This window comes from Penaeus chinensis, chromosome 31 (genome assembly GCF_019202785.1).
Source record: "Penaeus chinensis breed Huanghai No. 1 chromosome 31, ASM1920278v2, whole genome shotgun sequence".
Classification (NCBI taxonomy): domain Eukaryota; kingdom Metazoa; phylum Arthropoda; class Malacostraca; order Decapoda; family Penaeidae; genus Penaeus; species Penaeus chinensis.
In genome coordinates this window covers 22,063,182-22,075,202 of record NC_061849.1, presented here as the reverse complement: position 1 = coordinate 22,075,202, position 12,021 = coordinate 22,063,182, and the positions used below count along the sequence as shown (strand labels likewise).

At 37.9% G+C, this 12,021-nt stretch overlaps 2 protein-coding genes across 2 annotated transcripts; both read left to right on the top strand.

Moving 5' to 3' along the window:
- Positions 1 to 4,545: 4,545 nt before the first annotated feature.
- LOC125041950 lies at positions 4,546 to 5,559 on the top strand. The gene is made up of 2 exons (XM_047637383.1): positions 4,546 to 4,923; positions 5,172 to 5,559. The coding sequence occupies exons 1-2, from the start codon at positions 4,764 to 4,766 to the stop codon at positions 5,528 to 5,530; spliced, it is 519 nt and encodes a 172-aa protein (XP_047493339.1). The 5' UTR covers positions 4,546 to 4,763; the 3' UTR covers positions 5,531 to 5,559.
- Positions 5,560 to 9,669: 4,110 nt separating this feature from the next.
- Positions 9,670 to 11,370, top strand: LOC125041938. Its single transcript, XM_047637357.1, has 2 exons — positions 9,670 to 10,047; positions 10,296 to 11,370. Exons 1-2 carry the CDS (start codon positions 9,888 to 9,890, stop codon positions 10,652 to 10,654), a joined length of 519 nt encoding a protein of 172 aa, XP_047493313.1. The 5' UTR covers positions 9,670 to 9,887; the 3' UTR covers positions 10,655 to 11,370.
- The last annotated feature ends 651 nt before the right edge of the window (positions 11,371 to 12,021 follow it).

Sequence of the window (12,021 nt, the reverse complement as noted above, 5' to 3'; positions counted from 1 at the left end):
TTTCGGCTTTCGGGCTTGCTTGTGGAGGCAGCAGCTGATGCGGCTGGTTCAGCCTGCTCTCCCATCTCAGTCTGAGTGCTCAGGGGCCTCCCTGGCTTAGTTGTTGGCCTGGAGGGACCAGCACGAGAGTCAATTTGTTTCACAATTCGGTGGACAGACCCATTGGATTCTGTCTTGTCCGGCTTGGCAGCAGGCGTGACAGTGTCATCTTGTGCGTACGTTTTTCTTTTGCCACCAGGAGGCACATATGGCCTCGTGGTGACAGCCGTGGTCTGGGCCTTGCGAGGTTCGTCAAATTTGAGTTCTGTCCGTGGGGGGTGTTTGTTTGATTTTTCCATGTAATGGTAAGTGCTTCATCCTCTCACGCCCCCACCCACCACGGGGTCCAACAAGGGGAAGCTGAGTGTTAGCCAGGGTCTAACAGCAACAGGGGTGATGAGGGGATATACACAGCCAATAGCCATTGTGACGGCGCTCACGGACCATTGTGAGTGCCAATGGCGGCATGACTGCTAGACCTGTAAGGTTTTTAACCTCCCCCCTACCTGTAATGAGCTAAAGGGAGGTTACAAGTTCACAGCCAATCCTGGCATACCTCCTTGAAGTTTCAATAACAGTTCTGAAAAGAGTCATTCCATTGCTGTTCACAGCAGAACGCCAGCACATGAAATTAACTTTTGCAAAATCAAAAATACTTCTGATTGTTCTTGGATTTGTTTTCAGTGCTTTCAGACACTGTGGTGTTCTTTATTCCAATCTTGGATTTATTGGGCAAATCAACATCACAAACTCCTTCCAGCTTGGTCAATATGGTGTCAATGGTCAGGCAGATGTGTAGGAGGGAACAAAAAAATCCCAGCCACCTGACACCAACTGGCAAAAGACATTTCTGCAATATCTTCACTGTTGCATATAAATGGGACTTCTGCATTGTTGGTCTGCTTCCATTTCAGTCTGTTAAATTCCCGTCTTTGCGCCTGATAATCAACACTTCCGAGTGATCCATTGCTTCCTTGTACTTTTGCATCATACCAATCTATATCTTCCTTGAGGATTTCTCGGGGTTGTTTCTTTGCCTTGAATGACACAATCCCAGTTTTCGAGAATTTTGTCTTCAGTGTTACATTTCTGATGGAGTCGTAGTACTCTTTCTTTATTTCCTTTTTTTTTTTTTCATATACCAAGGTGATATTGTCTTAATGCCGAATTTGCTATACAGCACAGCAATTTCCGCCTGCAACTTGGATAAAATCTGAGATTCCGTAATAGTCAAATTATTGCATGGCAAGCTATCTTTTGAGCATCCTGTTAGTGTCTGGTTACCATGTCCTTTTAAGGCACAGTATCGAGCAAGAATGTCACTTTTCGTCTGTGGTCTAGGTGGCAAAACATCAATGGTACCAAACTCTTTCAGTATACGTGTATCGGCACTGCGCAAACCACCACGTCGAAGTGCCATATTGCCACTGACGAGATCGTCACCACAACATAGGCGAGCGAGTAATGTGTATTAATAAGGTAGCACAAGTTTATATGGAAATGCATAGTGACTGGGAATCTTTACGTAAGTCCCCAGGAATCATTCGCAATGACCTAAGTTACCCTATGTTTGATTCTGCCATAATGTCGGGTGAACCGAAAGGCCCTTCCGTGGGTCATGAGGGTCACAGCCCGCCGCACCTCATCCCAGCGCCGGAAATGGTATTATACTTTAATAAAAAATTGAGAATAGTAGATATTTTTTGATTTGTCTAATATTTTGCATGTCGTCATTTAAGCATAGTAGGCGCCTGTTTGGCAACTTGCTGAATGATTCTGAAAAAGTCGGATTTATTGAAACACCCTAGTGTGCATGTGTGTGAGTGTGTGTGTGTATGTGTGTGTGTGTGTATAAGTATGTATAAATAGCTTCCACGTGGCGTACAAAAGCACGTATACGCGTGGCTTCACCGCAGGCGCCCCAACGTGCCCCACGCCCCCACACCAGTACTTAAGGCTCAGGATGACCCAGGTCAGTCTCAGTCCTTTCAGAGAGTCGTTTTCAGAGGGTCCTGGCGACCGCTGCGGTTCAGGCTGGCTCCAGCCACGCGCCCCCCCTGCGGGCTGACCCAGCACTAAGACTTACCAAGACTTGTATCCGTGTGAATATCTGTGTTGCTTACGCTTCTCAATAAAAGAGGTTAAGCCAACCGTCCGTTTCACTATCCCTGCTAAACCATATGTTTAAGGTGTCATTTAAATACCCTTTACATGAGTGGTGGCAGCGGTGGGATTTGTGTCCTTTTGGCACACAACAATGGACTCACAGTCTCCGAAACCTGGTTTACGCTCGGACCAGTCGCTTCCATACACGCAAAAGTCTTCAGAACCTGTTGTGAGTACATATTTGGGCCATTTTTCCTTTCTTTTATCTTCCCCATAAATGTGTTAAGCTGTATGTGCAGTTATGCTCGCGCTGGTTTTGTTAGGTTAAAGTGCTAATCGACACAATGGTACGCTCTCCACTGTTGACCTCAGATCACATTACTGTGTGATCACCGGTATGGGTTCAAACAACAGGAATATCGTTCATTTATTACGTATTTGTTTAATTTTTCTCGTGATTAGAGAGTATATTGTTTCAATTGCAACGAATTTAGCGCGTTCATGATTTTACTATTTTCATAAACATCATATCATTATTCTTTCTCACTACCCATTTCCCGTCTTGACCTGACCTCCGAGTGAAAGCTATCAGTCACATCTGCTTGGGACAGTTGTGTGACCTGACCTCACTTTCACCCTGAGTGATTGACACGTGAAATGAATGCGAGAACCGCTGGCATTTCCTGTATACTGTTTCGAGCCAGTTATAGCGCCAGGGATCTTCCCCTTATCATAGTGTCAGAATGCCTGATTACTTGGGGTTGCGTATATGCCTAAAGATCTGCGCTCCGAAACGTTCGTTCGGCATTTTTTTGAGCCGGTGTGACCCGCGGTTAGGTCCGTTAAATAATGTAGGACTAGGGTTTAAGCTAGAATTGAGATTCTCTTATTAATCACATCCCGCTCACCCCCTTGACGTCGCTGCCATGTTTGGGGTAAATCCCATCGATTTGTGATTCATGATAAATACCCGTAGGGCATTGCATGAGCGCCCATCACAGACTCGCAGATAGAGTGGGTTATTGATATTTTCCCAGTTCATTTCGCTTCATAAAGTACGGCAAATTAGGGTAGAGAGACCCCCCGTCAATTGAAGTCTGTATGCGCAGCTTGACATGTTACCTCGGCAGAATTTTTTCCCCGAGAAGATTCGTTCGCGAATTGTTTCACGTCACCATTCATTAGTGCGTCATTCTGTCGCATATCATTAAATGTTAAATTCAATGTAGTATTTGAAATAATTTTGTATTACTTCTATAGCTAGTTTATTGCATTTGTGTAAAATGAACGTTCATTTCCGTGTTTGGCACCCATGTTCGGTCTGTGTGAGGTCACTTTCACTCTCATTCTTGTCTGCGTTACGACAATTGGTTCAAGTAATTCCTTGCGGATGCCTTTGTCATTTCCCTTATTTACCCTCCTGTCTATCAGAGACGGTTAGCAGTTCAAGCTAGGTCTATGCGGACCGCTGTTACCGTCTCTCTCTCCTATTTTTTTTCTTAACTTTGTGAAAGTAAAACACAAAATGAAAAAAAAAAAAGAGATGACGAAAATAACGAAATTTCAACCATAAAAACTGCAAATTATATAAATAATCGGCTAGTGGCGCTTAACATCCCCTCTTCTCTGTTGTCTTTCTTTTCTCTAACTATCTTGGCCCTTATGTGTATAATCTTGTTCACGATATCTGTCATAGTACCGAAGGAGGCCCTGCTGCAGAAACGGTCACCTTCGGGCGCTGTAAAAATCGTCACCGGGAAATCGCCAGAAACCGAAAAAGACTAGGATAATTATGCCCGTCGATCCAGTGAAGGACAGGAACTCGCCAGAGCATGTACCAGTCGACCCATAATGCTGTGAACTTGCCTGGACGCCGCAGATCCACTCAACCTCCAGGAGCTCGAAGGACCTGGGGCCGGATATAACAATATAGCATAAAGAATGGTAATATTAAATGTATAATCTTATTTGTTTGGTATTATTTTGTTTCTGAGTGTTTATTGATTTAAAAAATAACTTATTTCCTGAAACATCTACAATTATAAAAACAATTTTCACCATATGATCATCCTTCACAGATGTAGTCTAATGGATGGATTTTTTGAAGTAAATAAAATAAATATGACTCATCAAGTAAATAATAGCAGTATTACATGTCGGATCTTATTCATTTTGCATTATTATTATTAGTTTTTAATACATAGGAATAGTAATTTCTTAAATCAACTTCATAAATGTATTCTAATAGATATTTATTTTTTGACTTAATAAAAAATGGCAAACTTGACTCATCAAGTTGCGAATCATACATAAATAAATATCAGCTTAATAATTCAGATCACATCATAACACAATTATAATATTGGATTTAACATTGGTTACTCAGGCAATTTTACTATTTGATATCATGAAGGCTCAGTTGTTTTATATGATTTTTAAGTTTAAAATAAATTTTAGAATCCAGTTTATATTACAGGTAATTGTCTGCATTAAATTTATTGCCCATAATGAAGACAAGATGGTCACGGGATGTGAGAATGTTAGCAAAATCAGAAAAAAACATATCAGTGTCAGTTCATTATCAAGTAAAAGACTTGTGATAAGTTCAGAATTCCTATATGTTACTTAATTTATTAACCTTTTGTTCTTGGTTTCCAGGTGGTGGCCCAGCAGTTCTCACAAACTACACTCCTCTTGAAGAAACTATTCTGACACTGACTGAGCCTGTTGATATTACTGGTTTACTAGGGGTTTATGAAAATGAGACAGAAGTTGATGGTGAGTTAACATGTTTTAAATCAAGAGGGGGGACACCAAATCTATCCCCTTTTTGTGATGTGCTTATAGTTTGAAATTTTGTAATATTTGACTCTTTTTTAATATTAAGCAACACATTCTAAATACAAGAAAAGTAAAATGATTTGTATGCTGATATATGTCGGTTTAGGAGTATAATACATGTGTTGTCTTATCAGACTCAAGAAATGTATATTATAAAAATTAAAATATAGATTTGCATTTTTTAGATGTTGCAGAACCAACTCCTGGGCCATCTGGGATAGCATCTCAGGTCATAACAGATTCGAAAGTTGTTGTAACATTGGATGAGGGCACTCCAGAGGAGCAAGAAATGACAATATCCATTGTGTCAATGGACCACACTTACTCTTCAGAATTACCTCCTTTTTTAATAGAAGACAGTGATGCTCAGGATGGAGGTAGCAGGCATGGTCATAGCAGAAGATCAGAAGAAAGGAGAATTTTGCCTGACATGCTTCAGATACAAGCAAATATAGAAATTCACTTGAAACAGCTTGTAAGCTCAGTAAAAGACATTGCATCAGCATTACAAACAATTGCTGGTGTTATAAAAGATATGGCATAAGTTCTTATTTCTATCAAATTATGAAATATTTTAGTTCTTCCCCCATTCAATTCTAGTCTTAATCTACCCATTTATAGTACACAGTTGACATTAATTTGTGATAGGCATTTGTACATTTAACAAAGTCATAATGTTAAGTTATTGCTTGAGAGACTAAGTCTAAAATAAGTCTTTATTTCGGAGTTCCGTTATTTCTTTAGTACAGACTAAGGCAAAAATCCATTATATATTATTTATTTTTTGTTCGCATTAATGTTTGCACTGAGGTTGTGAAAATTGTATTTTGGTTTTATGATATAGGTTAAGACCATTTTATCCAGTTTGGAAGAATCATATTTTAATAGGGAGGGAATTCAGGATTTTATTATTTTTTTAGGAAAAAAATGATTTTCATTTTTTTCAAAATTCTGACAGATGCACTGTTTGGTTTCTGCATAGGTTATATATTTTCCTTTTAGGTTAAGGAAGTAACACATTTTTGTTGTTTACACATGGCAATAATAAAGTTAAACTATAATAGTTCTGGTGCTGTCAATTAAGATTGATTTTATTTGTTGATACTAAGACAGAGCTGTATTTAAGTTTAATTTATTTTTCTGGTTTTGATGTTGTAGGCTGAGGAAGAAAGCAAATATATACTTATTGCTATTCTAATATTTATGGTTAACATAGTAATTAAGCTTTGAGGGACAGCTTTGCTCGTATTTTAAAAATGTTATATTTCTTTATTTGTATATTTATATGTCTGAAATTACTTGCTTCCAAAGATTTTTGTTTATTTCACTTCTAAGGCAACCAACCTTTAGTTGTGGTCTAAAGCACCATGACAAAATTATGTAACTTACATTTTGTACTTTTGAGCAGTATTGCTTTGTATGTATGTGTAGATACTTTCATATTATTTTTGTGATGTATCATTATGGTATTTTTCTTACCAGTCTTACATTTTTATAATCACAGTCTGAAATAAAGTTTTTCTTTTTAATGCTTTATTATAATTACCCTAGATCTTGAATAACAGTTATTTCTTCTTGCATATTCAAACTACTACTTATTCAATTTTAATGTGCATTGATAAGAGTTCCATCAATAAAAATAATTCAAGTATACAATTATTCATACAGAAAAAAAAAAAAAAAAAAAAAAATGGAGAAGTAAAATCACTACTTCTAGGATGTGGTAGTATGTATGTAACCTAGTTCTTCCTGAGTATAGGTCCAACACCTCACAGAGCCTCAATATGTCATGTCTTGGAAATCCGTAGTACCGCAGTAACTGGTTATCATTAACATGCAAAGGGGTTCCTATAATGTCTTTCACGCTGTAAAGCTCGATCACGAAAATAAGCAGCCACCCACTCCATATTGGGTGTGTCGTCTGTCAACACTGTTAGCACTTGCAATATGTTTAAATCACAACAATTAAGCAAAGAAGGCAAAGAAAACACTGAATATCTAGATTTTCCGGTGTATTAAATATATAAAACGGCAGTGCGTAGTCAAATAAAGGCTATATAAGTTATGACGACTATGCAATCGAGATATAAACAATCACTATATCCGGTTTGAAACGCTTACAAGAGCTCCCGAGCAGTTGTAACTTACAAGGTACTTTACAATGTGTGACGTCATAACATGGCGGCTAATTTTGTTTCGAGTATGGCCCTCGGAGGAGTTACAACATTGTAACTGCTCCGATGTGAGATACAACATTGTAAACTGTTTTGAGTATCCCGCCCCTGGATGAGATCTGCGGGAACGTGCATTGGGCGCCGCCGAGTTAGGCCTGGTCGAGGACTACGAGGACGAATCCGAAGTCAAGGAGGACCTGTGCAAGACCTTCGAGGACATGTGGATGTCGAGGACGAACGGATTTACCAGGGACCAAGATGAAGACGATGACAGGGACGTGCAGCCACGAAGATGCATCAGGGACATTACACGCAAGAACGAAGTAATTACAAGTCAAGAACCAGCCAGGTTGGGTCACCCTTGAGGCAAATATCAGACGCCTCGAGGGCAAGGCGTGAGTAGGTGACCGAGCAATTAAGTATGTATAAATAGCTTCCAGGTGGCGTACAAAAGCACGTATACGCGTGGCTTCACCGCAGGCGCCCCAACGTGCCCCACGCCCCCACACCAGTACTTAAGGCTCAGGATGACCCAGGTCAGTCTCAGTCCTATCAGAGAGTCGTTTTCAGAGGGTCCTGGCGACCGCTGCGGGTCAGGCTGGCTCCAGCCACGCGCCCCCCCTGCGGGCTGACCCAGCACTAAGACTTACCAAGACTTGTATCCGTGTGAATATCTGTGTTGCTTACGCTTCTCAATAAAAGTCCGTTTCACTATCCCTGCTAAACCATATGTTTAAGGTGTCATTTAAATACCCTTTACAGTGAAATGAATGCGAGAACCGCTGGCATTTCCTGTATACTGTTTCGAGCCAGTTATAGCGCCAGGGATCTTCCCCTTATCATAGTGTCAGAATGCCTGATTACTTGGGGTTGCGTATATGCCTAAAGATCTGCGCTCCGAAACGTTCGTTCGGCATTTTTTTGAGCCGGTGTGACCCGCGGTTAGGTCCGTTAAATAATGTAGGACTAGGGTTTAAGCTAGAATTGAGATTCTCTTATTAATCACATCCCGCTCACCCCCTTGACGTCGCTGCCATGTTTGGGGTAAATCCCATCGATTTGTGATTCATGATAAATACCCGTAGGGCATTGCATGAGCGCCCATCACAGACTCGCAGATAGAGTGGGTTATTGATATTTTCCCAGTTCATTTCGCTTCATAAAGTACGGCAAATTAGGGTAGAGAGACCCCCCGTCAATTGAAGTCTGTATGCGCAGCTTGACATGTTACCTCGGCAGAATTTTTTCCCCGAGAAGATTCGTTCGCGAATTGTTTCACGTCACCATTCATTAGTGCGTCATTCTGTCGCATATCATTAAATGTTAAATTCAATGTAGTATTTGAAATAATTTTGTATTACTTCTATAGCTAGTTTATTGCATTTGTGTAAAATGAACGTTCATTTCCGTGTTTGGCACCCATGTTCGGTCTGTGTGAGGTCACTTTCACTCTCATTCTTGTCTGCGTTACGACAATTGGTTCAAGTAATTCCTTGCGGATGCCTTTGTCATTTCCCTTATTTACCCTCCTGTCTATCAGAGACGGTTAGCAGTTCAAGCTAGGTCTATGCGGACCGCTGTTACCGTCTCTCTCTCCTATTTTTTTTCTTAACTTTGTGAAAGTAAAACACAAAATGAAAAAAAAAAAAGAGATGACGAAAATAACGAAATTTCAACCATAAAAACTGCAAATTATATAAATAATCGGCTAGTGGCGCTTAACATCCCCTCTTCTCTGTTGTCTTTCTTTTCTCTAACTATCTTGGCCCTTATGTGTATAATCTTGTTCACGATATCTGTCATAGTACCGAAGGAGGCCCTGCTGCAGAAACGGTCACCTTCGGGCGCTGTAAAAATCGTCACCGGGAAATCGCCAGAAACCGAAAAAGACTAGGATAATTATGCCCGTCGATCCAGTGAAGGACAGGAACTCGCCAGAGCATGTACCAGTCGACCCATAATGCTGTGAACTTGCCTGGACGCCGCAGATCCACTCAACCTCCAGGAGCTCGAAGGACCTGGGGCCGGATATAACAATATAGCATAAAGAATGGTAATATTAAATGTATAATCTTATTTGTTTGGTATTATTTTGTTTCTGAGTGTTTATTGATTTAAAAAATAACTTATTTCCTGAAACATCTACAATTATAAAAACAATTTTCACCATATGATCATCCTTCACAGATGTAGTCTAATGGATGGATTTTTTGAAGTAAATAAAATAAATATGACTCATCAAGTAAATAATAGCAGTATTACATGTCGGATCTTATTCATTTTGCATTATTATTATTAGTTTTTAATACATAGGAATAGTAATTTCTTAAATCAACTTCATAAATGTATTCTAATAGATATTTATTTTTTGACTTAATAAAAAATGGCAAACTTGACTCATCAAGTTGCGAATCATACATAAATAAATATCAGCTTAATAATTCAGATCACATCATAACACAATTATAATATTGGATTTAACATTGGTTACTCAGGCAATTTTACTATTTGATATCATGAAGGCTCAGTTGTTTTATATGATTTTTAAGTTTAAAATAAATTTTAGAATCCAGTTTATATTACAGGTAATTGTCTGCATTAAATTTATTGCCCATAATGAAGACAAGATGGTCACGGGATGTGAGAATGTTAGCAAAATCAGAAAAAAACATATCAGTGTCAGTTCATTATCAAGTAAAAGACTTGTGATAAGTTCAGAATTCCTATATGTTACTTAATTTATTAACCTTTTGTTCTTGGTTTCCAGGTGGTGGCCCAGCAGTTCTCACAAACTACACTCCTCTTGAAGAAACTATTCTGACACTGACTGAGCCTGTTGATATTACTGGTTTACTAGGGGTTTATGAAAATGAGACAGAAGTTGATGGTGAGTTAACATGTTTTAAATCAAGAGGGGGGACACCAAATCTATCCCCTTTTTGTGATGTGCTTATAGTTTGAAATTTTGTAATATTTGACTCTTTTTTAATATTAAGCAACACATTCTAAATACAAGAAAAGTAAAATGATTTGTATGCTGATATATGTCGGTTTAGGAGTATAATACATGTGTTGTCTTATCAGACTCAAGAAATGTATATTATAAAAATTAAAATATAGATTTGCATTTTTTAGATGTTGCAGAACCAACTCCTGGGCCATCTGGGATAGCATCTCAGGTCATAACAGATTCGAAAGTTGTTGTAACATTGGATGAGGGCACTCCAGAGGAGCAAGAAATGACAATATCCATTGTGTCAATGGACCACACTTACTCTTCAGAATTACCTCCTTTTTTAATAGAAGACAGTGATGCTCAGGATGGAGGTAGCAGGCATGGTCATAGCAGAAGATCAGAAGAAAGGAGAATTTTGCCTGACATGCTTCAGATACAAGCAAATATAGAAATTCACTTGAAACAGCTTGTAAGCTCAGTAAAAGACATTGCATCAGCATTACAAACAATTGCTGGTGTTATAAAAGATATGGCATAAGTTCTTATTTCTATCAAATTATGAAATATTTTAGTTCTTCCCCCATTCAATTCTAGTCTTAATCTACCCATTTATAGTACACAGTTGACATTAATTTGTGATAGGCATTTGTACATTTAACAAAGTCATAATGTTAAGTTATTGCTTGAGAGACTAAGTCTAAAATAAGTCTTTATTTCGGAGTTCCGTTATTTCTTTAGTACAGACTAAGGCAAAAATCCATTATATATTATTTATTTTTTGTTCGCATTAATGTTTGCACTGAGGTTGTGAAAATTGTATTTTGGTTTTATGATATAGGTTAAGACCATTTTATCCAGTTTGGAAGAATCATATTTTAATAGGGAGGGAATTCAGGATTTTATTATTTTTTTAGGAAAAAAATGATTTTCATTTTTTTCAAAATTCTGACAGATGCACTGTTTGGTTTCTGCATAGGTTATATATTTTCCTTTTAGGTTAAGGAAGTAACACATTTTTGTTGTTTACACATGGCAATAATAAAGTTAAACTATAATAGTTCTGGTGCTGTCAATTAAGATTGATTTTATTTGTTGATACTAAGACAGAGCTGTATTTAAGTTTAATTTATTTTTCTGGTTTTGATGTTGTAGGCTGAGGAAGAAAGCAAATATATACTTATTGCTATTCTAATATTTATGGTTAACATAGTAATTAAGCTTTGAGGGACAGCTTTGCTCGTATTTTAAAAATGTTATATTTCTTTATTTGTATATTTATATGTCTGAAATTACTTGCTTCCAAAGATTTTTGTTTATTTCACTTCTAAGGCAACCAACCTTTAGTTGTGGTCTAAAGCACCATGACAAAATTATGTAACTTACATTTTGTACTTTTGAGCAGTATTGCTTTGTATGTATGTGTAGATACTTTCATATTATTTTTGTGATGTATCATTATGGTATTTTTCTTACCAGTCTTATATTTTTATAATCACAGTCTGAAATAAAGTTTTTCTTTTTAATGCTTTATTATAATTACCCTAGATCTTGAATAACAGTTATTTCTTCTTGCATATTCAAACTACTACTTATTCAATTTTAATGTGCATTGATAAGAGTTCCATCAATAAAAATAATTCAAGTATACAATTATTCATACAAAAAAAAAAAAAAAAAAAAAAATGGAGAAGTAAAATCACTACTTCTAGGATGTGGTAGTATGTATGTAACCTAGTTCTTCCTGAGTATAGGTCCAACACCTCACAGAGCCTCAATATGTCATGTCTTGGAAATCCGTAGTACCGCAGTAACTGGTTATCATTAACATGCAAAGGGGTTCCTATAATGTCTTTCACGCTGTAAAGCTCGATCACGAAAATAAGCAGCCACCCACTCCATATTGGG